The 26,725-nt window shown below is 34.6% G+C and overlaps 2 protein-coding genes across 10 annotated transcripts in view; both read left to right on the forward strand.

The window, feature by feature from the left end:
- Nucleotides 1-37: 37 nt before the first annotated feature.
- LOC100373053 (peroxiredoxin-like 2C) lies at nt 38-13,015 on the forward strand. The gene is made up of 7 exons (XM_006812592.3): nt 38-366; nt 2,329-2,365; nt 2,626-2,657; nt 7,244-7,297; nt 7,685-7,784; nt 8,612-8,743; nt 12,594-13,015. The coding sequence occupies exons 1-7, from the start codon at nt 169-171 to the stop codon at nt 12,719-12,721; spliced, it is 681 nt and encodes a 226-aa protein (XP_006812655.2). The 5' UTR covers nt 38-168; the 3' UTR covers nt 12,722-13,015.
- A 9,534-nt stretch (nt 13,016-22,549) lies between these two features.
- The window catches only part of LOC100372905 (dual specificity protein phosphatase CDC14A), a 49,469-nt gene continuing 45,293 nt past the window's right edge, over nt 22,550-26,725 (forward strand). For all 9 annotated transcript variants that reach the window (XM_078005509.2, XM_085503372.1, XM_085503376.1 and 6 more), the window contains exons 1-3: nt 22,550-22,904; nt 23,101-23,191; nt 23,282-23,357. In XM_078005509.2, the coding sequence (XP_077861635.1) occupies nt 22,835-22,904; nt 23,101-23,191; nt 23,282-23,357 (237 nt within the window). In that variant the 5' untranslated portion in view covers nt 22,550-22,834. The remainder of the gene's footprint in view (nt 22,905-23,100; nt 23,192-23,281; nt 23,358-26,725) is intronic.

Here is a 26,725-nt window from a genome sequence, read left to right on the forward strand (position 1 = left end):
TTGAGACATCCCACAAATCCAAAACGTGCACATCATGCTTTGATTGTCATAAAAATCACCGATAGTATTGCGCCTGTCAATTATGTGAAACAAAAAAAAGTGTTTGTGTTTGCTATGGTAACACGAAATTTCGTCCGACCGTTCAGGTGAAAGGTCAGCTTTTCTACTATGGCGACTATCGACAGAGGTGCAACACCAAGTGAGGGCTTAACATCGGTGGATATGTACGTTCCAGCACCAGAACCGTCAACGCCACATATCGATTATGAAATCATAGCAAAAATGCCAGTGTGGGATAGTAATGGTATCATGATCCCACTCGATCACTTATATAGAAACCAAAAAGTGATTATTGTATTTATTCGAGTAAGTACTCTACTGCACACACAGTCTTTCTCTTTCATCGTTTCTGTGACGTTGACAGTGTTGTGTTTACACACTTTCGTACGTGTTTACCGTGGCTTGTGTTTACCTAAGGTTGGTATAGCTTCACGCATGAAAATCGCATTTGTTTAGTAATGTTTAGTCTTTTTTACCTCCATGGTTTAGTGCGATGGTGAATATTAGATGATTTGGAGAATTGCTATTTCAAAGAAAAAAACAGGTGTCTCAAGGAGTCCAATAAACGGGTAAAGAAATACCCTAGTAATGGTTTTAAAACCTCAGCATGATAACTGATGTAGTTGTTTGACCAGTTTTTCATTTAAAGTTTTTCAGTAATCATGAAGCTCCATGCAGTAATCAAGACAGCATGTGTTGTACATGTTGAATAACACCTATTAGTGACAAGCGTAAAATTTAATTTTTACACTAATTTAAATACATAGCATGATTATTTTACATGTATGTTCAGATTTTGTGAAGTTTGTACACTGTTCCTGTCAACATTACTTTGCTCTTTACAATAAGCACAGAAATAAACTGATTATAAAAAACGCTATCTACCTATCACTTTTTTTGGAACATTGCAAAATCCTTTCAAAGTTTTTTTTTTTTTTTTACTTTGGCAATTTCAATCCAAACAGCTCATTTTTACAAGGGGTGTTGAGTGGTAAAAATCATTTACTTTCAGAAATAGCATTATCAAAGCTCTTAAAAAACTGCCAGCAATTAAATAATAAATTAAAATAAAATAAAGTAAAGTAAATGTATACAAATGTAATAAAAATAAATAATTAAACACATATTTAATAAAAAGAATATTTAAGCCCAAACTAGAATTTTATTTTAATGAGATTGAATCACATTGCTGATGGTGTTCTATGGAAGCTTGATTTTGTGGGTGATAATTCCTCTGTTAAAACCCTTTTCATTCAGAGGGTCTGCGTGAAATATAAATATGGTGAATTTTTTTATGCTTTGAGCATTCTACACTTAAAAACAATTAATCAGTCTTTGATTACAGGTGTACAATATGATTTCAATTATAGTTGGTTTTTCAAACTGCAAATTTCCAATGATTGAATCGAACATCGTAACAAACACTACTAAGAATTTTCCAAGGAATGTTCCAAGAAAAAATGGTAGGGAGATACCTCTGTTTTCACTATCAGCTACTGTAATACTGTCCTATTGTAGCTCTAGACATTTTCACTGTCACTGCAACCATCACAGGTGAAAACAAAGGCCGAAAAATCTCAGAAAACTGTACTATGGGCAAAAACAATAGGGCTCACTTTATACTAGTATAATAGCATAACACAACTTATCTGTGACACTCTATTTTCCTGGGGAGAACCATAGACCCTCCAGTAGAGGGTCTATGGGAGAACACAGTTTATGAGAAGGTTAAACAATGTCAGTTGGGACTTTCTATTCCCGGATCACAATTTAAAGAACTTCCAGCAAAATATTGTATTGTTCAAAATTTGTTATGTTCCAGCCTAGTATATACAGCTATAATGTTGTTCATAAATTATTTTATTACCTTTCCCTTCTAAATGCACTGATTAGTTTTAAAAATCTTTTTTTCTTTTCCTTATAAATATTTATTTAGTGCAGAATTGTTATGCTTCATAATACTGTACAATATTTTAGCTGGAATAAATTTTCGCTGAAAAGACATTTTTTTATGAAATTTAATTGTATGGATTCTTGATGAGTTGAATGTAAAATCTAGAAAAAAAGGTGTATTTGCTGGTTTTTATTTTCACTTATGCATCCTTCTGCGAAAATAAAGTATTTTGCCGTTGTGTTTTTTCTCCATTTAAAAGCTAATTTCAAATAGAGGTGCATTAAAGGTAACTTTTAAACAGAACTTAATGTTAGCATTACAGTTTACTACTTTATACATTAACAATAACAATGTTTGTTGTTATTTATTTGTAGAATTTTCTATGTTACACTGCTAAAGAGTATGTAGAAGGTAAGTTATATACTTATTTACTGTATATTTGCACAATATTTCTTGTATTAATGTTTGTCATTAATCCAGTCTAGTGGAGTCACACTATTGGAAAATTAAAATATGCATGTCTATATGAATGCTGAATGTTGTAACATGCATCTTGGATGTATTTGGAGCTATTCTCTCTGCTTATAGTCTAGCAATTATTTAATATTTTGTAGTACTTTTGTTTGTTTGTAACCATAGTAAATACAGTACATTTATGATACATTTTACAGATTTAGCCAAAATTCCACCAAACTACCTCTGGGTAAGTACATGTATTTTTAATTCCTGTGTGTGAAGCACACAATGGGAGTCTTTGCAGTTAGTATGTCTGTATGTGTATGTGTGTATGTGTGTCCATGAACCACACATCGGGTTTTGATGAAACTTTATACATAGATGGTCTGGGCCAATGTGCAGATTTGATTAGGTTTTGGTCAAAATCTATGCATATTAATTACCTAATTTGCATGATAATTAGCTAATTTTTAGCTGTTCCATGACTGTTCCACTGATATCTAAAGAACCACTCATAGGATTTTGATAACACTTTGTACATAGTTGCTCTGAACAAATGCTAGGTTTTGATCAGTTTTGGGTAAAAATCTGTAAATATAATTACCTAATTTGCATAATGGTTGGTAAATTTTCGGCTTTTCTACTGATATCTCAAGTATTAATTCATCACATTCCAATGAAACTTGGTACATAGATGTCATAGGACACTGCACAGAGCTGATAGTTTTTGGGGTAATATCAGTACATATTAATTACCTAATTTGCATAATTAATTAATTTTCAGCTTTCCCACTGATATCTTGAGTACTAATCATCACATTTCAATGAATCCAGGACTATGCAGAGATCCAATTAGTTTTTTGGTAAATATTTATGCTTATTAATCAATTAATTTGCATAATTAACCATTTTTCAACTTTCACACTGATATCTCAAATACTAATCATCACATTTCAATGAAACTTTGTACATGGGATACTGTAGGACAATAGACGAACCTGGTTAATTGTGGGTTAAAATCTGTACATATTAATTACCTAATTTGCATAATTAACCAATTTTCAGCTTTCACACTGATATCTAAAGTACTAATTATTCCATTTCAATGAAACGAGAGTTCTTTCCAAGCTTTCTTTGATTTATATTTAAGGTATAAGCCAAATTCAAAATAGGAATGTTTTGATTTATTCAAATTTATTATTATGGTTACCGTAGTATGGTGTACTCCTGAGCAAATATTAAGTATGATGGTGTACAGAAAGGTGATACTCACCATATCTTGGCTATAATTTTAGTAATGTTTGTATTCTGTCGGTTTAAGATGTTATATTGGATTATATCTTGTGTGATGACATAATGTGAACATTAACTATTGTGAATGGCAAGGTATTTTGGGTTTTAAACTATCATGTGGGGTTCTAATAAAAACCTGCCTGTCAGCTGTGATTTGTATTGTTAGTCCCTGTTCGAACAAAGTCCGAAAACGAGGACTATTAAGGTAGAGATGCAGGTTTGTGGGCACTTGGGAGTTTTTTTTTTTTTTTTTTGCTTTTTCATTATCCAAACAGTCTTGGCTATAGACTGTTAAAATTTTGTAGAATTGTAAATAGTGAGTGGAACATACTCAAAAAACGATTTTAAAATATAGATAACAGGTGCAAACATTCTCTCTTTTGAATGCTTAGCAAGGTTTAGCAAGGCTTTACACGAATCATTAAAAAGAAACATGGTGAAAAAAAGAAATGACGAGATCTCCATATTATGCACTATATTTAACTTTTAACAAAACGATAATACATTTAAATTTGGAACTGTTACAGCCATTTTAATTATGAGCATTAGCAAACTTCTTACTGAGTGAATTGTTATGCAAATTAGCAATTATCTCAGCTTCTTTTTAGTGCACATCCCAGAACTTTAAAGAAAAATAGCTCCTAGACGCTTTGACCTTTTGTTTTGAAATTTTCACAAAGGATTGACAATGTGTTTATCTTCAAAACGCCATCGGGGCATTGTTTTTGGTTGCACAGTGTTACAACAATCGTACAGACAACTAGCCTGGGTGTTAATTTATGCATAAACTTGAAGTAGTGAAATTTGAGCTGCTGCCTTGGAAAACTGACAGTTTTCAAGACGGCACTTTCTTCATGGTAAACAGATGTACCCATAAACCAATTTTTACAGGAAACAGAAGCATGGTTTAGAAGCTAATTTTTTTAAAATCACTTTTGACCAAAAAAGCACATTTTTGTGCATATTTCAAACTACAGGGTCCCTAAAAAAAAAAATACTAACATTTTAAAATTCATACAATAAGCTTTCCGAAAATATATAGTTTTGTGGAAAAGGGAGATCATCTTAGTTTCCTAATTAACTAATTAAAATACCTGTCAGGTAAACTGCATCTCTACCTTAATTTGGGTTCGTTCTGTCTGCCCGTACGTCCGGAGCTATATCTCGGACACCCATTAACGAATTTTATTCAAACTTTACATGAAGACAATACATAATGTCTTACATATGTGCGTCAAGTTACTTTTCACTGACTAGCAGTCATTTTGGATGTAAAATTTGCTATTTCTGATACCTAAACGTGTCTGCAGCAGTTTCTCAGAGATGACTGGGCCAATTTGGATCAAAGTTGGTATGATGATCATACATATTGTAGGTGCACGTCATTTTGTTTTTCATGGTACCCATGCTACCTTATCTTGAATACAATGAACGTTTCTGTTTAAATTTTGTACAAAGATAGTATACTAAGGGGTACATGCGCACCAACATTATGTTTGTGATTCAATTCAATATGGCTGGCCGACACCCAAATTTCATGTAAAGGCACTAAATCGTCATTTTTACATGTCCGGAGCTGTTTCTCAGAGATGACTGGGCCGATTTGGATCAAATTGGGTATGGTATGATCATACATATTTGGTCATAGGTGCATGTCATACTTTTTTCGTGATTCAAACAAATATGGCTGACTGGCAGCCATTTTGTTTTTCATGGTACCCATGCTACTTTCTCTTGAATGCCATGAACGTTTCTGTTTAAATTTTGTACAAAGATAGTATACCAAGAGATACAACTACACCATCATTATTTTTGTGATTCGATTCAATACGGCTGAGCGACGCCCAAATTTCCTGTAAAAACGTTATATCGTCATTTTTTACATGTCTGGAGCTGTTTCTCAAAGATAACTAGGCCAATTTAGATCAAAGTTGATATGTTAATCATACATATGGGGTTATAGGTGCACGTTATATTTTTTTCATGATTCGAACAAATATGGCTGACTGACTGCCATTTTGTTTTTCATGGTACCCATGCTACTTTCTCTTGAATGCAATAAACATTTCTGTTTAAATTTTGTACAAAGATAGTATACCAATGGATACATGCGCGCCAACATTATTTTTGTGATTCAATTCAATATGGCTGACTGACACCCAATTTATATGTAAAAGCACTATAAATCGTCATTTTTACATGTCCAGAGCTGTTTCTCAGAGATGACTAGGCCAATTTGGATCAAAGTTGGTATGATTATCATACATATTGGGTTATAGTTGCATGTCATATTTTTTCTGTGATTCAAACTAATATGGCTGACTGGTGGCCATTTTTTTTCATGATACCCATGCCTACTCTCCCATGAATGCAATGAACATTTCTGTTTAAATTTTGTACAAAGACAGTATACCAATAGATACATCAACATGAACATTATTTTTGTAATTTGATTCAATATGACTGAACAATGTCCAATTCTCATGTAAAAGCACTAAATCATAATTGTTTACAAATCCATCTCCTATTAATGGTTTCAATCTAATCTCAATGACTTCATCAGCATCAAATTGATATGTCAGATCTCAAAATTTTGGATGGGGACTGTGTCATTAACAATGACTTGTTGCCTAATAATTAGCTTCGTGGTTGGATCGCCGTGGTGATTGCTCAGAGTTATAGCATTCTTTATACATGTATTTTAACATCAATGCAACAACAAGAAAACAATGGCAACAGTCTTAGTACATGTAGATGATGCCATCCTTACACACGGTTGCTATGGGACCTTAAAATGTTTTTAATACTAGTACTACTGGAATACTTTGGGTTTTGTTTTGACTTCTCTGAGTGTAGATGTAGGAATTAAATTTCCAAAAATGTGGTCTCTTAATTTTCATATGCTGAAACCTGTTGTAAAACATATGTTAATTAAGGTTTCTCTGTTATTGGCTGATAATAGCTGTGTTCTCACTGGAGAACTCGATCCGGATTGAGATGGAGCTAAACCTCGAGATGTGCTGAAATCTAACAGTCGGGATCGAGTTGGCACGTGCTGAGTTTTTGCGTATCTCGGTCCGCTTAGAAAGCCCAGATCTAACTCAGCACGTGCCCACTTTTGTGTGTCGGAACGCATTTTAGTGGTACCGAAACAGCCCCCAGTGGCGAACCAGAGAGAGGTTTGCATATTCCTTTCATTCGAACTCAAAAAATGGCGGCAAGTGTATCGTCCGGAGAGACTTCTACACCAAGAAAGGTTTGGACAGATATCAAAATTTTGGCAAACTTAACAACATTAAAATACAAGACAGCTGGACCGTTCCAATGATCAGACATGCCGCCGGCCATTTTGATTAAAAACTGTCACCACTCCATCGAATGAGGGCATGATTTAGGCATATGTCGACTGGGTCCAGTACTAGTATGAACGCATTGTTGTTAATCCTTATACAAACATTGAAGATTAACTCGGTTTCGATCCGGATCAAGTTCGCCAGTGAAAACACAACTAATGTTTTCATAATACTAATTTATTATTAGGATGCAAATGTACGTCTGGTTGTGATTGGTTGTAGTGAATGGAAATATATCAAGGTACAGTCTTTTTTTATTACTTCTGATCTGATTAATTTAAGTGCCATTTTAAAATACTCATGCGTGTAATATTAACATTATTCAACACTATGTATGTACACATTACCAGTATTAAAATGTTGAATAATACCAAGTCACAATACTGGTAATAATGTAACGGGCATTTACATGTTTACATGCTTTACATGTTACCTATGTTACCTTTTTTGAGAGGTTTTGTTGACCAACAAAGTAAATTCCCAAAATGAATGTTGAGACCCAGACATTCAGGGATCACCCTTCATGGAATATGGATACTACCCGGTAGATTTATGCTATTTCATGAATCAAATACACCAACTACTGATTCCATAAGTATCCCAAAATGCTGACATTTCTTCTTTTCAGGCATTCAAGAATGAAACTGGTTTTCCATATGAACTTTATGTAGATCAAGAAAAAAACATTTTTAGTGCATTGAAGTTAAAGAACCATTCTTCAGTTCAAGGTAAGACATACGCGGTTTAGTTTTAGTGATCTGCTACTACAGGGTAAAGTTGTGATTTCCAACATTATGGTATCACTCACCTGTCTTAACAACTCACATGACATTATGACATGATATGAATCATCACTACCAGAATTAGAGGTTTTTATGTCATAATGCAATTACATTAATGCACAATAATGTAAAACTTTAAATTTATTTCAACAAAAAGCTCCCAAAATTAACACAAATTTCAGGATGTGTGAAACTCTGAGAATTTTGCTGTTCCCAGTGAGCCTTGCTACATAGAGCTATAGTGCATTGGTGAAGAGTTTGATTGATTTGTTATTTCAACCCAAACCACATTGATTGAGCTAGAATAGGGAGTTTATGTTCAAGTTCCTGGTTAAAAATTTTGTTTTGGCATCATGTCAGCAATCTCTGTTGTTATGTAAGCTCTTGAAATTTTCTAGAAAACTGTTTGAATAGAAAAATTATTATTTTAGTGATTGTTATGAAGAGGAATGTACATGTACATATCATGTGTTATTTGCCCTTTTCCACTCAATCAGTATATAATATTGTATCCTCATATATCACTGCTTAAATATAGTTCTGAGGCCTACTTCTTTCCCTGGCTTAATAACAGTGCAGTACCATGTCACATGACATACCAAACAACTTGACATGCGTGTACAACGTCTCCTAATGTACCATTCGCCCATTCAATACGACTTACCAAATGACTTACCCTACCTGTGCCTTTAATTGTAATTCACTGAATATAGCTCACTTAGTATTTGCATGAATTGTATAATGCCTTTTTTGTATTTTTCTGTACTTTGCAGGTAGCATACATAGTCCCCATGTCAAGTCGTCTATATTTGGAGGACTGATAAAAAGCACTTGGCGAGCTATGTTACATGGTGATTACCATGGTGATATTAAACAATTAGGAGGTCAACTCATTGTTGGACCAGGTTAGTTCCAATGTCGTAGCAAATTCTGTTATTTCAGTTATATGTTATATTATTACATATTTGTTCACAGATTCTAAATTATAAAAACAGAATAATCAATAGAGACTGTAGTCACTTAGTACTGTGCAGGGGTTTAGTTAAGAGCCGGCCGCCGACATAATGGCCTGCTGTAAGGCTACGACGGTCTCGCTGCAGCGCTTCGCAATGCTGAGAGCCTTTTTATTTTATTTTTGGCCTGTTGTTACAGGATGATGGCCTGCTATTAAATGTATTTGTGAAACCCCTGCAGTACACTGTGCTTTTATCTCAGAAAGTCAAAACTCAAAGGTAACACATGAACTTCTTTTGTCAACTAGCTACAAGATATTACTGACAGTTGTGATGCTGCTTCCTGGATCAAAACAAAAATAAAATACATGATATATTGACAATATATAGCTATGGTCTATTTAGAAAACTAAATTACACAATAATAAACTATGCACATAAAACAAATTTAAAACAACATATGAATTTGAACCATATTTAGAACAAGTGAAGAATATCAATCGCAGAACAAGCATTACAAAATTCAGAATATCAGCACATGTTCTACCAATAGTAAGACTGAGGTATCTAGGAATTACCCTAGAGGCAAGTAATTGTATCCATTGTAATGGTGGAAATGAAGTACATGCTTTAATAGAATGTAACCATCAAGGCATATCGGATGCACATTCACGATTCTGTGATACAATTTCGCTATATGATGAGAGCATTCTGACAAAACAAGACAAATTTGAAAAACTATTAAGCTCAAGTTTTAGTTTTATTATGAATAGATTTGCTAAATTTGTAAATGAAAAATTTTCCATGTTCTACAAAACTTTGTAAAACACATTTTTAGTCCCCGTTCGGACGCAGTCCGAAAACGGGGACTTATGTTTTGCCCTGTGTGCGTCCGTGCGTCCGTCCGTCCGTGCGTCCGTGCGTCCGTGATCACCTGTATCTCGAACATGCATGGACCGATTAAGTTCAAACTTCACTCATACATCACACATTATATGGGACATATGCACATGCATTTTTTTCATGATCCGATTAACGATAGCCGAATAGCGGCCATTTTAAGGCCGAAAATGCATCAAAATCGCACATTTTCACCATTCCGGACCCGGATCTCAGTTATGCATGGACGGATTTTGTTCAAATTTGGTACATACATTAAACATAATAGGACCTTGATGCACGTCATTTTTTTTTTTGGATCGGGTTCGAAATGGCCGACTGGCGGCCATTTTGTTTTAAAGAATTCAGTTCTGGATCCGTATCTGTGACATGCTTGGATTGATCGAGTTCAAACTTCACACACACAAGATACATCATGTCACAAATATGTATGTGCATTTGTTTCATGATCTCATTAACGATAGCCAAATGGCAGCCGCTTTAAGGCCGAAAATGCATTGAAATCGCACATTTTCACCATTCCGGACCCGGATCTCAGTTATGCATGGACGGATTTCATTCAAATTTGGTACATACATTAAACATAATAGGACCTTGATGCACGTCATTTTTTTTTTCGGATCAAGTTCGAAATAGCCGACTGGCGGCCATTTTGTTTTAAAGAATTCAGTTCTGGATCCGTATCCGAGACATGTCTGGATTGATCAAGTTCAAACTTCACACACACAAGGTACATCATGTCACAAATATGTATGTGCATTTGTTTCATGATCTCATTAACGATAGCCAAATGGGGGCCGCTTTAAGGCCGAAAATGCATTGAAATCGCACATTTTCACCATTCCGGACCCATATCTCAGTTATTCATGGATGGATTTTGTTCAAATTTGGTACATACATTAAACATAATAGGACCTTGATGCACGTCATTTTTTTTTTTCGGATCAAGTTCGAAATAGCCGACTGGCGGCCATTTTGTTTTAAAGAATTCAGTTCTGGATCCGTATCCGAGACATGTCTGGATTGATCAAGTTCAAACTTCACACACACAAGGTACATCATGTCACAAATATGTATGTGCATTTGTTTCATGATCTCATTAACGATAGCCAAATGGGGGCCGCTTTAAGGCCGAAAATGCATTGAAATCGCACATTTTCACCATTCCGGACCCATATCTCAGTTATGCATGGATGGATTTTGTTCAAATTTGGTACATACATTAAACATAATAGGACCTTGATGCACGTCTTTCTTTTTTTTTCGGATCAAGTTCGAAATGGCCGACTGGCGGCCATTTTGTTAAAGAATTCAGTTCTGGATCCGTATCCAAGACATGTCTGGATTGATCAAGTTCAAACTTCACACACACATGGTACATCATGTCACAAATAGATATGTGCATTTGTTTCATGATCTCATTAACGATAGCCAAATGGGGGCCGCTTTAAGGCCGAAAATGCATTGAAATCGCACATTTTCACCATTCCGGACCCATATCTCAGTTATGCATGGATGGATTTTGTTCAAATTTGGTACATACATTAAACATAATAGGACCTTGATGCACGTCTTTCTTTTTTTTTCGGATCAAGTTCGAAATGGCCGACTGGCGGCCATTTTGTTAAAGAATTCAGTTCTGGATCCGTATCCAAGACATGTCTGGATTGATCAAGTTCAAACTTCACACACACATGGTACATCATGTCACAAATAGATATGTGCATTTGTTTCATGATCTGCTTAACAATAGCGGAATGATGGCCATTTTAAGGCCGAAAATGCATCAAAATCACGTATTTTCACAATTCCAGAACCGGATCTCAGTCATGCATGGATGGATTTTGTTCAGATTTAGCACAATGTGTTGTACATATGCAGGTGCATTTCGGTCATGATCTGCTTTGAATGTATATGTCACTCAAATATGAACGGAACGGGGACGTGTCATTGACAATGACTTGTCATATTTTTGGTTCCCAAATTACTGTCAGACGTGATATAATTCTCTTTGCGCATGCATAACCTACCTAGCAACAGGTGAGGGTAGGACAAAAATATAAAAATCAAAAGACACCGGTAGACATGCAACCCGGAAGACGTCAGCGACATATTAAAACATTTTTTTAGAGATAGCGAAATGAGTGTGGGTGGGTACAAACGAGGACAGCTAGAAGAACTTTTTAAGATAGCTGGTGAACATGGATTTGCAGTGTGTGTTTCACAGAGTAAATATGAATGTGACATGATTTTTTAACTCCCAAACTACCCACAAAAAATATGAAAATATTACACTATAGCCAAAGATAATTTGCCTGCTCGTTATTCTTGCTTAGGCAGAATAGTGTGCAAATTTTTAGAGGCTGGTACGAGTTAGTGGAAAGATGATGGCAGTTTTATTTCAGGGGAATTTTTATGCTGCGTGTTGAAAACACAGATGTTCCATGCTTTGCACCTCTACATGTCATAATTTCAGGTTTGTTGACCATAGGTCACGCAATATGCACAAGCTCACAAACGATGAACGCACAAATTAGATGTTCTATTCTATTCTATTCTATTCTATTCTATTCTATTCTATTCTATTCTATTCTATTCTATTCTATTCTATTCTATTCTATTCTATTCTATTCTATTCTATTAATAGTAATTGTCTACACTCTTCGTCTGTATTCATTTCTCAGACATGCATTGCCTTATTTCATTCAGATTTTGCATAACATCTATGCATATTCACATCAATTACTTTTGGTAACGAATCAGAATGGTTAGTATTTCTCTAATATGCATTGAATCATTCAATTAAATGTAGTTACAGGGTGTCAATTGATCTAGCTATATGTTATGATTTTCTCCTTAGCATTTTTTTTATTAATTTGGTTACGGTATTTCTATTTTTCAGGTCCTCAAGAGCATTTCTTCCATATTGATAATAACATGATGGACCACACCCCAATAAACCGATTGCTAGCTGTGGCTGGTGTGGACCAAGTCAGTTATGAGAAACATGCTAGAGTCATTCAGCTATAATAGATCTATGAGCTTATTGCTGGTTACTGGATATACCGTGGAATCTGTATTAGAAGCCGCATCCTTAATAGAAGTCCCACCCATTCTTTTTGAATAATTGAGAACCATACATTCACCATTTTTCATATGTGTAGATGCTCTAATAGAAGCCACATCCTCTCTGTTGCATAATACCAGTTTAACAGAAGCTATGATTTCTAATACAGATTTTTCAGTTATTTTAATTGAAAATAACCTGTACAACACAACACAACAATAAACAAACTAAAACAAATAAATAAGTCAAAACATTAAAGGACGGCATGTGTTCTAATCTTGTGTATACAAACAATGTTTTTTTCATGCATACTTTACATTACTATCAGACCCATATCGAACAGATGACAATCACTACCCTTTGAAAGATGAATGTAAACAAATCTTCAGTATTCAAGTTTTTAAGGCTAAGGCCACAAGAAAAAAAATCTTAGCAGTTAAAAGGTTACAAATTCTGTTTTCTCTCATAGTGCTACTCTACCTGCCTTTTCAATTGGCCACATTCTGGCAGAAACTCTAAATAAAAATTGATCTTAATTTTTTACCAAAATCCAAAAAAATTTACTTTTTTCTTTTTCTGTTTTATATTATATCTGAGTTTTTCCTTCATCATTGTCATCGATGTCAATCAGTGTTAGGCATAGTTTTAACTTTCATCTTTTTTCTTCTAATTTTCACTCTATAAGTACATAAACTTGCATGTCCAACCCTCCTTGTTGGCTCTCAACCAACGACCCTAACCCATTTCTACCATGAATCGTCCCTTCAAATATGTTTTTCAGAATAATTGTCAAATAATTTTACAACTTACAATTCTACAGCATTAGGGTCTTCTAATGAGACTCAACAGAAATACTTCTATACAATGGTGAAAACAGAATTACTATGCTTCTATGTCAATATTTAATTCATAATTTTTTTTCACCAATACCTTTGGTGCAATATTTTATGTATTTTTCTAAAATATTAATCTATTATTATCTATAAATTTTGGACCAAATGAATACAAATTTCCATCGGTTTCAGTTTTTAATCAAAATTGTTGCAAAAAATGTATATTCTTTTGCAGAATGATTTTGGCATCAAACAGCTAAAGTTGAAACGATTAAAGATTAATCGGTGAATGTCTAGTCAACTCTTTATATGTATGAAACAACTTTTCGTGTTTTAATGAAGTTTTAATGATTGTGGTTGCGCATTACAAAAATTAATTTCACATTTATAAAACTTAAATAATTTTTCAGGTCTAAGTGCAATGTAAATCTTACTGTTTAACAAAGATTTGTAAATCTGATATTTATTGTATACTTTTTTTACTCCTTTCTCTGTTAAAAATTTTCTATGTATATTTTTGCTACCAAATATATTTATACTTTGTTATCACTACTCTATTTGTAATGAGTTGTTTATACCAGTATACAGTGTGTTTGATACTGTTTTTTAAGCAAAAAAAAAATGCTGCATTTTGGTTCTCAAATTAGAGACATTTCTTGAGGTTGATTCTTATTTTCTTCATTAAAGAATGACAGTCGGTAGGTAATTTTACCTTCTAAATAATTAATGATTGTTTGCAATTGTAATTTTACAATAATTTTTAAATTTTATGTGTGTATAAATTAATTTGAACAATGCACTCAAAATTATAATTTTTTTTCTCATTGATTTTCTCCATTGTAAGTACTGTAGAATAATTTATTATCAGTTCCAATGATCTTTTAATAATTAAGCATCAATATAATATTGTGATAATATTTGTTGATGATAATTTTTTTTGTTTTTGTAGGGATTGTGTGCTGAATTCAAATAACAATTGTATTTTATAAAACTGCTTTAGTTCTGTATGTAAAAAATATTTTCAATAAAATGCTTTCGATCATCAAATAATAAAATGACGATTCATTGTTTCTCACCTTGTCCATATCACCATAGATGAAAGGCAAGGTATATAATGATAAAATGTCTGTCCTCATTGTTGTCGTTTGTTGCTGTTATTGACTCCATCATACAAATTTTTCTTGTGGTTACAATAACTCAAACAGTTTTTATCAAATTTCTTTCAAACTTGGATATTTTATTATTCAGTTTGGGGTCTTGCTCACGTTTGATTATGGTACAGGTTCTGTTAAGATGTTGGTTAAATTTCACTTTAAATTGTCTTCTTGTCCTCAAATTTGGGAATCTTTTCAATCACTATGAAATGTCAACCAAATTTGACTAAATAAATAAAACTTTTTTAGATGTCAGGGTTCTCCACGGTTTGAAAATTAAACCGGGCGCGTCAATGTGAAGATGGAGTGGGCGTGGCACTTGACCTTTGACATTACATTTTGTAACGTGCATCATTGGCATGGATGTTGAAAAAATGGAAACCATAAAATCTATTGTATAATTACATATGCATAATATATATATTTGTTATTACAAAATAGTTTTCATAAATGAATGAGAACTTTGTAGAGCTATAAGTGGAGAGAATAAATACGTTTATACTGTTTATAATGAAATCCAGTAGTACTGTTCACATGATACCAGTTCTGTTCAGTGTAATTGTCTGCCTGCAATTTATTATAGGTTTTGTATACAATGTATAATATTTTTTCATTATCTAATCAATGGAAATATGAATCAAAATTTCGTCCTTTTTATTTTTGCGGAAATAAGAATCAAAATTTCGTCCTTCTTGTTCTTGCGGAGCCCCTCCGCCAATATGTGATATGAACATGGAGGTATAAACATACCTTCATGATGCGAATTAACCGTAATCTCCATGTTTAATTCACATATCGCCCTCTATCGGTTGTCGTCAACGCAACTCTGCCCGATATTAAACTGAATAACTTTCCGTAAAATCCACGGATATTTAATTTTGGGAATTTCAAAAAATTAATACAATGTATTTTTTAGTATTTATGTCTAATGCACATTGTATGAAAACAAATACAACGTCAGTGGGTTCAACGTACCCCCTAACTGTATACATGTAGTAATAATTATAGTGACTTGCAGCTCCAACAACTGCCAAGCCCAATGGACTTGTAATGATACATTTACAAATTTCTTTTCAATGAGTTTTAACCTAAATACTCTTATCGTAAGTCAAGTGTATCTACAAGTTCACGACGAAATGTCTCAACACGAAGTGTTAATATATCCATGTGTAGTTGGGCCATTAATAGAGGTCACCTGCATGCGACTAGTTTGACTCGGCCAACCGAAATTTGCGATATTTTTTTTTTACTTTTTAATTACATGTACATTGTCTAAACCCATAGTCTTCATTTACCTGGTCTATTTCGCAATACAATAACATTCAACGCATGATCTCATAGAAATGTATTTTTTGTGTAATTATATTGCTATTCAATTTAGTAAAAAAATACGAGTATATCCAGAACATATCTGCGATCTCTGCACGAGTCCTAGTCGGTACCACCCTCACTGCAGGTAGTGGGGATGGGGTGGTCACTTTCCGCAAAGAGGCATGGGTGTAATGGTGGGAACATCCCAGTGCCAAGAAAAAAACAAGAAATATATTGTTATGCCAAGTTAAGAATATGTCTTAGTATTCAACAATCTTAATATTGCTTTTAAAGAGAGTATATACCAGATGGAAATACTGTGTAAGATACTAATAATCTGCCACCCAGTATCCTCATATTTAGCGTTGTACTTTGTCTGTATGTAAGAAATTCTAATTTATTATGGGTATGTTGTTCACAGCGCCCAAATAGCTTATGGGTACATTTTGTGAATTTATAATGTGGACTACTTAACGCAGTATCCCTCCACTCCTTTGTAGAAAGTGCCGTAATTGTTCACCTTCTTTGCTTTTATTTTTCCTCGGATCATATGACAATGGCTAGGTGTCGAGATGTGTGTGTTAAAATAAACTGACAATGCATTTTAGTGCAATCACCGTGACTGCAAATCTCCCGTAAAGATAAGAGGTCTATAAGACCAAGTGTACATGCTTGTAAATGAGTCCCAATCAGATCTAGATGTAGTACAAAACTGGGATGTTTCGTCCGTCAGCATTTCTCTGACATGGCTTGACTGATTTTATTTAAGGGAAATTGATAGAGAGAATTTGTTTACTTCGGCGCCCGCTGTAATTTTGAAAACTGTCTATTGCCCAACAATACACCCATACAAACATCTGCACTGGGGTTAATACATCACCTATACAACACGCAAAAACAAAACAAAATATTCTAACAATTTTGGTGTGATCATCACATGTGATGAGTAATAGGTGATTTTCCGTACAATTGCGAGATCTCGCGAGATGCATGAAAGACGCGCGTCGAACGTCTGCCGCAAAAATCGAACGATTTGATTTTGAACTAGAATTTCTTTATTTCGCAGCTTACATTGACCGGCCGATCTTCGACAGAGGAATATTGCTTCCGAATACCCTCACTTAATCGAAATTGCCTATCATCAAATGTGGACAGCACATTATTAAGCATGGAAATGTCCCCGAAATACTTTCGCGTTTGTCGAATCCCACGCGATGTTTGACGCGACTACGACGCTATGACCTTTGTTTGTCCTGTTTTTACGTTCGATTTCACGCATAACGCGTGATTCTCGCAGTGTACGGAAAATGGTCTATTGGTTACTGATGCACATTTGCCATTTTGGTTTGTTCTCATGTGTTCCACACTTTCGCCATTTGTTTTAATTTACTTGAATGCCAATTTCATTTCGGCTATGATGAAATTTCGATGACATTCTTCATTCTTTGTGTCTTCATAGTTCAATTCAGTCGAATTTAAACATAAAAAGGGGCTACATCACCAGAATCCCAAATGGATTTTAAATTTTGAACATAAGAGAAAAACTGGACATGAAGCGAAATTTGGTATGTATATACTATTATTATAGCCTAAAATTTCTTGTAAAATTTAATTTAATGTGATATAACCTTTTGAACTGTTAAAAAGACACAAAAGCTCCAAGAGAAATCGGTTCTTTGATTATAATACATGTATTTAGTAGCCAATATTACATTTCTAGTTGTGTCATTGTGGGGCTTTGTTGTACAGCATATCAAATCCAAAACAGTAATCACATTTGAGTCTTCACTTAAATTGTGTTGAGGCAAAACTGTACGTTCATGTAGTAAGGAATTGTATCGTGCACCGACCATCTCGGTTGAAATCCCGTATTTGTTTGGTATTTATTTGGTATATACACTGAAAATCCTAGTAACCGTGGTTCACTGTAAATCCACCTTTTTTTATAAATAATACGCACAGAATTCGATTTTAGCAACAATTTCGATAGAGCACAATGAAAACACATATCCTCATGAAAACCCCACTAAAAATATTTTAAACATTGTGACCGCAATGTTTTATTTCATTTTATAACAAACTTTTAAAAATTGTTTACTTTTGTGTAGTGTTCTACCTTAAGTACTGTTTGTATTGTAAGAGGTTGAAAATAGATAATAATAGCATGTCAGAAAACAAAATGAAAATACAAGACAATGTAAGACGACAGTCGGCAGCAAGAGTCCACAGTCCTCTACGGCGACAAAGGGAATATTTCATCTGAAGCGTTCCATTGTCTTATGACGTCACGGTTCATATATTCGCCAATAAACGGTGACACAAGCGAATGAAAGTTGAGTTCAGGAAATAAAAAAAAGTGTGCTATTCGTTTGTGTTGCTGTGAACACGTCTGAATTGTACAACAAATTTACTTTACGCGCTGCTGGCCCTGACTGTAGCGTAAATTAGGTGAGTACATGGTAGCTTGAACGTGAAAACGCGGACGCTTCGTGGCGCTCCTGGTGGACGCGCACGGCATGCGTGCACTTGGTTGCGGTTACGAACAATAAGGGAATTGTATAATTTTGTAATCTGGTTGCGAGTTTCACTCTGAAATAATGTAGCATCTTTCATATACAACATATTTATTAAACTGTGAATTCCTGCAAAGTAGTAACAAAGTAACGTATTTAGCCACGATAGTTACTTTCATTTCATTATAGTTTTAGCTGTTATTTCTGTGTCATTTATCATGTCTAAATATTTTCTGTTTTAAGCTTACTACGTTCGTACGTATATTACGCATTTGTTCAAACAAAATGATCTATGTACAGTTCTAGTCATGCTTACATTTAAATAGAAATACCCCCAAAGTGAGAAATTACATTTCTTACAAAAGTGTTCTTCAATTTCCGCTGACCTCATAATACCAGTGATACAAACATTCCGTTCATAATCCCCACATTTATGAGACGGTGGGATAAAATAATACGTTTTCATAGTTTTTAAATGAATGCAATATCTAGTTAGTTTCCTATGTGGACATGCAAAAAGTCAAAATAATGTACATTATGATACATAATGTATTAATGGGGCCAATATACTGAAAGACATGTCTTTTTAGCTAGCATGTTATTTTAGCTAATTTAGCTAATCTGTAATTTCGCTGATTCATGATGTCGCTAATTTAAAATAAAGTATATTCTCACAATGAGATTGTTGGCACTTCAGCTAAATTAAGATTAGTTAATTCATGCATGGAGTCAAATTCGCTAAAGTGGCATGTAGCTGTTTTACAGTACTATCAGGGGGGAAATCTCTCTCTCGGGGTTCTCCACTGTTCTCCATACTGTTAACGGTGTTAGTCGTCAAGCGCGGTTTCGTCTCTGCCATCGAGCCAGTTAGTTCGGTTCACAAGAAAGACACATCTTCGCCATTTCACTTTTCTTCACAGGATGTCAATGTGCGTAAGACGCAATGCCCGGGTTCTCCACCACGTATCAGGGGGAAATCTCTCTCTCGGGGTTCTCCACACTTGTCAGGGGGGAAACTCGTCTCGTCTCTCTATCTCGTCCCCTTGTGGTACGGGATCGGGAAAGTCACTTTAACTTTACAGTCAAATAAGGCACACACAACGAAATACGTTTCAACTCTCGTCTTAGTCGATCTTTTGGAGCACTCTATAAGACACAGCGCCCTGGGGAAAAGTTCCCAAGACTCTCACAAGGCTGAACCAAGACTCGCCCAAGACTGGACTGCCTCAAGGCTCGCCCCTGGACTGGACTCTCGACTGCACTCTCTCTCTACTGCGTCTGTCGTGGAGTCTTCGCCAAGACCAACTCAAGCTCTCTTTATTCATTTTCAAAACTCTAACCAATTACAAAACAGTAAAAAAACTCTAGGGCGTAACCTTCAATCATAAAGCCAATCACACTAAGTACTGAATACGTCATATCTTTTGATTAATCGTTCACTACATTAATAACTATGGATATAAACTGTCAGATTGAGTAGTCTAAAAAGCGGTGGTTATCTGGTAATTAGTTCCAAATCACTGAGCCAAGTTCCGTCCAAAACTTCAAATAGGCCTACACGATGACAGACATAACACAGCAATTCGCTAATAATCAACTAATTAAGTCGGTCAACAGATACGCGAAAACAAATTCATGACAGTACATATATAATCTCTTCCGTGTGAATGACTCCTTCGGGGTACTCTCACTGTGGCCGTTCTCGGACGTACAATTTCAAGATTTCTGAAACGAATTCGATCTCGAACTCAATAGAATGTTGTCCGCAACTAGTGGAAGCAACATTACATTTACATTACATGGGCAAGATGTAAAATGTAATCAGCTATTTTATTCGACGGTAATTTGTACACAGATTTTATTTTTTGTAAGCGTATAAAGCATTTTCCACATTAAATGTCGCAATTCTCACGCAATTCCTAATTTTGATTCTTAAACACAAATTATCAAATATAAAAATGTATAGTGGAATTTGCTTTATCTGTAAAGTGTAAAAACTTGTGATCATTGTAAATGGAACTTTCATTTTATTTTCTGTAAAAACGTAAAATGCCCTTTTTCTTCCTGTAATCTGTACTAGCTATCCCCCTTATCTCCTTCTTTATTCTGAAGCGCAAGAACTCGTGGCCCTTTGTGTAATGTTAGCTCAAATTTAGATTTGAATTTATCAACATCTCTGTAGATCATTTCTCCGGCTATTGTGATGTGAAATCGACACCTGTCGCCGCATTACACGTCCCCTGAAAATTGTACAAGCCTTAATTGTTGACTTTTTCAAGGCCGAAGAGTCTCTGAAACAGGCATCATGCGTAAACAAATGCCTTTTCCTCTCCTTCCTGGAATAGGCCCGGGAAACAGGTATAGAACGGTCTCAATCCCCGATCTCAACTGAATCTCGAGCTGAAACTACTTCAACCACGGTAATGAATTTAGTAGTGATAGATTATATGTGTATTTTCAGCAATGACACAGGGTAGAAAACGGAAAGCAGAAGATTGTGTTCTACTGATTATACACCAGGTGTCAAAACGACCCAGACGCGAACCATCTCCCAACCTATACATACAAGGTAAGGAATATATAATGACTGTCAATTGAGGGCGTCCTAGACGTTGCCTCATTTGAAGACTTTACGATTACGTGTATTGAAAGAGACACGTCTTTCAGTGGTATCATAGAGGGGAGAATAAGTTAGAGGGTTGGCAAGGGGTATTTTCATAAGCTGTAATTAACTATTTTTATTTTTGTAATAATGTAATTTAAATAAATAAAAAAAACGTATAAATTCGTAGACACGGGCAAGGTGTAAAATCTAATCAGCTATTTTATTCGTCCGTAATTTGTACAAAGATATTATTTTTTGTAAACGTATAAAGCATTTCTCGAATTGAATGTCGTAATTCGTACGTAATTTCCAATTTTGATTCTTAAACCCAAATTATCAAAAATATTATAAAAATGTAAAATGTAATTAGGAGTTTTTACTGTAAATGGAACTATCATTTTATTTCTTGTAAAAACGTAAAATACCGTTTTTAATTCCTGTAACCTGTACCAGCTACCCTCCTGCCCCCTCAAGTTACGTTCTGATACGTTTTTCCCTGGTTCATCCCTGGTTTGTGGACGGTATGCGGTACTGATCATCGTGTGAAAAACATAAATCACAATGACGATATAAAGCAGATCCGGATTCAGCTTGAAACAAAACTAAAGTAAACCAGATTAAAAGCCGCTCTCTCCCTTTTTCTAATAACTTCCAAGTTCCATTGCGATATTGTATCAGTCTTTGAATTAAAAACAACAACAACAACAAACAAACATAAAACAAAAAAACAGCGGCAACATATACAAGTTTTTCCCCCCAATTCATTTTGCATGAATATATTTGTTTGCACTGTCAATAGTGAACACAATAATACGACATATTTTCGGGCCAACACAACTGAATTACTAAGTGGCAATAATAACTTTTGACAACTGGTATCGACCCCGTATTTATGATCAATTTTATTGGCTTCGTGCTTCTGTTTTCTGGTTGAACGTGTTGTTTGTGTATGAAAGGGAAACCACTGAGTTTATCAACAGTTCAATATATCGCATGTTTCGTTCGTAAAAGACGGATGACATCATCCCCTCGTGGAACATTTCATTGTTGATGAAGGTAAATATTTAAAATCGATAATGAAATGTGGGCTGTGCATTTTTTTCTTTCTCAAATAACATGCCTATAAACGACGTATAACCATCTTAATATATTCCATTGCACCCAAAATATTCAATGATATTAATTGTATAATTTAAATACCGTAATGTATCTTCGAAATTCACCCCTAGATACGAAAATGGTTGTATCCAAAATAGTGTTTCTATTTGGCGATGACAACACTGCGAAGCACTAGCAATTAACATATTCCCGTGACAACGAACTGAACTGAGCTGCTGATTGGCCCGCCAGTGACACATGACCTGTAGCCAGCCCTGTTTTCGAATTTATCCAAAAGAAATATGGCCGTTCGCGTCTCCTAGAAGTTTGGCAGGTCGTTTCGTCGTTTTTGGATCAAATTTTGTCCCCTTTACCATCGAGCACAGGTCATCACGTCTATTTGCGCACGCAGTGTATGTGTTCATGGTTGTTGCTGCTTCGTAACTTTAAGGATATCGTCAGACAACACGCGGAAACAGGGATTTAAGGTCACCCAGTGATCTGTTGTTGAGTGGGGGACTTTTAAGTTTGGGTCGGAAACCGGTACGGTGGGACTATTTTAATGGATAATAGGACGATTTTTGAAATGGCAGAAGAGAATGAGTTACTTAGCGCTTCAGAAATTATAAAAGGTAGGTGCCATTTCCGATATTGACAACAACTGAATGCTATATAAAATGTTGATGGACTGACATTCGCGTGTGTATACGTAGTAGGGAGTTTTAAAGCATACACTGCGTATACCGTACTACTTACTACGCGCGACTGTATGTTAACATTTTTATCATGGACTTTATCTCTTCTCACAGTTATTCCTTCACGTTTCAGATCGCTTGTATTTTGCAACCTTGCGGAATAAACCTAGAAGTACTACAAACACACACTATTTCTGTATCGACGACGAGTTAATTTATGAAAAGTAAGTATTATATTTGCTGCCACCCATATATGTATACAGTGTTCGAAGTTTTAAATTTTTTAACCATATGTTTGTTTTTCCTATTTGTAGCTTTTACGCTGACTTCGGGCCACTAAATTTAGCTCTGTTGTACAGGTATTGCTGTAAACTAAACAAGAAGTTAAAGGTGAGATACATAAAATGAAAATGAACTCGCTGTAACCGCAAATTTGATGTGTGACGTATAATGAGCTTACTGTTTTCTCGTAGTAACAGTATGAACGCCATTCATAAATTCCGTAGGTTGTTGATATGGTATAGGTAGTAGGTGGGCGGTATGTCGTGCTGCCACATTAACTGCCAAATGAAAAATAAATAAATAACTCAAGCTAATATAAGTTGGTACTGTATGTAAATTAGTTTTCTTAGATTGTATTGGAGCATTGATAGGGTGTGGTACATGTAATTGTCCCTTTAAACTTCTTAAAGACAGTTTCAATGAGAACTCTTCTGTCAATGAATACTATTATAACTCTTGACTTCACTTGAAAAAAGTCTGGTTTGAAGGATTCCTAGACTCCAGATATAAAAAGAATAAAAATGAATCCTGGGGAGGTTCTCGGCCCACAGAATTTGACCTTGTCATTTTGATGTTTGGTCCTTGAAATTCTTATTGCCAGGAGCAAATAGAACAAATTCTACATAAACATGGTAGAACACAGGTGGCAATTCAGATTATCCTTGACTCTAAATGTAAATTTTTATATTGCTTAATACAGAATGTTGAAATTTTGCATTGTTTATCTGGGAGTGGATAATGAAATGTTTTGAGTTGTTTCTTCATCTGAGCATGATGATCTGAGTTGACATACCTATTGTCAGGTGAACTGAATCCCAATTTCTAAAGTAAATTGCAGCAGCATCACATTCTTATTCACCATCGCTTGAAACATATAAATCTTTTGTGATGATATTTTTTTTGTTTACAATACTACTTCGCCCCATAGCTCTAAAATCTTAATTCACTTAGCACTCATGGTTTAACCAGTTCTTTTTAAAACGCATGGTTGATATGTTTCCTGTTTGATGCATGCAAAATATTTGTTTAATTTTATATACAAACTTTGAACACGTGCTGCAAGGCGACTGACATAATGGTTTTGTGATTTAAAAGGTAGTGGTCGTTATGTAAGGTGCATTTGAGTAAACATTACATTTTACATGCATTGTATACTGCGCATTGGACCATATCAAACGTGGTGTGTTGCGGCAACCTCCACCCTCTAAACTTACATGTTGGTAAGAATAAAGGAGGATAATTTTTTGCAGAGGTCTGTGTGATAATAAATAAAGATAAAAGGTATTAAATCAGAGCAGAGAATGTCCTCTCCTGGCGCTATTTATTGACCCTGTGAATTTCATAACGCAGTTCTGTGTGACCACCTAAATAACAGTCATGAAACAGTGGATGTTTTTTTTCAAACACTGGTGTAGTTTGTTTTATGCATCTATGATTACTTTGAATGGAAGTATGTCAATAAGATCCAGATGTCTCTGATTCTTCATTTTGTCAGTTGTCCGAAGTTCTAGTCAATGATGACTATAAAATAAATAAAAGAAAAACAAAGTGTCCAATTATTCATAACTTTTAATTTTTATTTATATCAGGGATTGTGATTACCTTAAATGTGCCTAAAAATGCATAATTTGTAAGAAACCCTAATTTTGATACTAGCCTGTGTCTTTACTGTGATTGAGATACATAGAATGTAATTTGAATAAGTCATAAAGCAATCTTCTCAAAAACTATTAGTACAACTCTTGTTATTCATATTACAGTAGATCTAAATAGTTTTATTTGAGTGAGCATATAGTAATGCATGGTATTCCTATCTAGATCAATATATTTTTTATGATTTGTTAAATCTCATCCTTAATAATAGTGAAACCAATGTTTATTCTAAAACTGCTACTGTAGTAGTTGGAAATTGATTATCATTATTTCTGTTTGCGTAGTAATGTGATCTTGTTAGTTGAGAGGAAGTAGAACCTAGTTTGTCAGACTGTCAATTGTTCATGTGTTTGTTAGTAATAGCATAGGGTGACGGGTGTAAACTACTCTCTCTGTAGTATACATTGCTTGTGACAGCAGGACATACAACATGTAGTAGATATAGGAACACAACTGTAATTTGTTGACAACAGTGAATGTTAATTACTGTACCTGCATGGCAATGAGGGAGTAAAATGTAAAGCTCCTGAGATCGGTTCTGATTGGCTACCTACCAAATGGTTAGACCAATCAGAGCCCAGCTTGTTTGTTGACATGTTTTTTTTTAACTTATCACTTTCCACCTTGTATATATGCTTGACTTAACTGCAATGAGGTCATTGACATGCTATTTTATGGTGATTGTGGCTCTGTTCAGCTGACTGATGTCTATCTTATCTGCAGAATTATGCTACTATTCACAAATTGGATAACATGTCGGCTTCTATTTGCACTGATTTCAACCCTCCTCCTTTCCTTGCATGTGCTTATATCGCAATTACATCATCTGGTCAATGCAACGGCTGTATTTCCACTATTAGAATCTCATGTAATTCAAAAATAAAATATATATTTGTTCATAAATCCATCTTTAGAGATGTTTCTACTACCAAAAAATTTCCACATTGTGTTCCGAAAAAAAAAATGTTGGTAATTATCTCTGAACCCTTTAATTTTGGTCACCAATCACAAAATAAATAAAGCTGCATATTTTTGCAAAGATCTCTGTTCAAGATCTGTAATTAGAAATTATTTCAATTGGTCCAAAATAACCTAAAATGTTTTTTAATTGTTCATCAAAATGTTAGTCAAAAAAATGATGTTTAATATTAAATTTGAACGAAAATGCGATGGTGCTTTTATAGATTTCAACTGAACATTGGAGGATTTTCTCTCAGCTGTGAATTTATCGGAATCTTGGTGCCTGTCAAATAATTTAGAGGAGGCAAAAGTTGACTATAGAACTCGTATACTAGCTGCTTCAAAACTAGAATATATAAACGATATATCACTGTATTTACACAACTAGCTTATTCATTGTATCTTATTTATTGCTATCTAGTGCTGCTATATTTTAGTTATCATGTCACGCCAGCATCATTCACATGCTAGCATCTCACAATATTTTGCCATAAATCTGATGACACTCTTTGCTCCTTTTCCTCCCACTTTTTCTCCATTTTGTAGGCTTTCACTTTCAGAGACGACAATTGCTGGAGTCATGTAAGCTTAATGTCTTTCACTCACGTCTCTGCATGCTGTTCTTTTTTTGAAATTAAGTTCACTTTAGTGTCTTGCAGTTTGATAAGAAGAATCATATTATAGTTAGTTCCCTTATTAATAGCCAACTTAGCATGCTTTTTATTGCACCTGTTTTTGTTTCTGTATCAGTTCAATTTTGCATCACTATAAACACTCCTTTCATAAATGAATAACAAATGCTTTGGAATAAAACTAAATTATAATGGAGTTTTTAGTTTTCTACTCCTACCACTGTTTATTAT

The sequence above is a fragment of the Saccoglossus kowalevskii genome, chromosome 9 (genome assembly GCF_978046115.1).
Source record: "Saccoglossus kowalevskii chromosome 9, keSacKowa6.1, whole genome shotgun sequence".
Classification (NCBI taxonomy): Eukaryota; Metazoa; Hemichordata; class Enteropneusta; family Harrimaniidae; genus Saccoglossus; species Saccoglossus kowalevskii.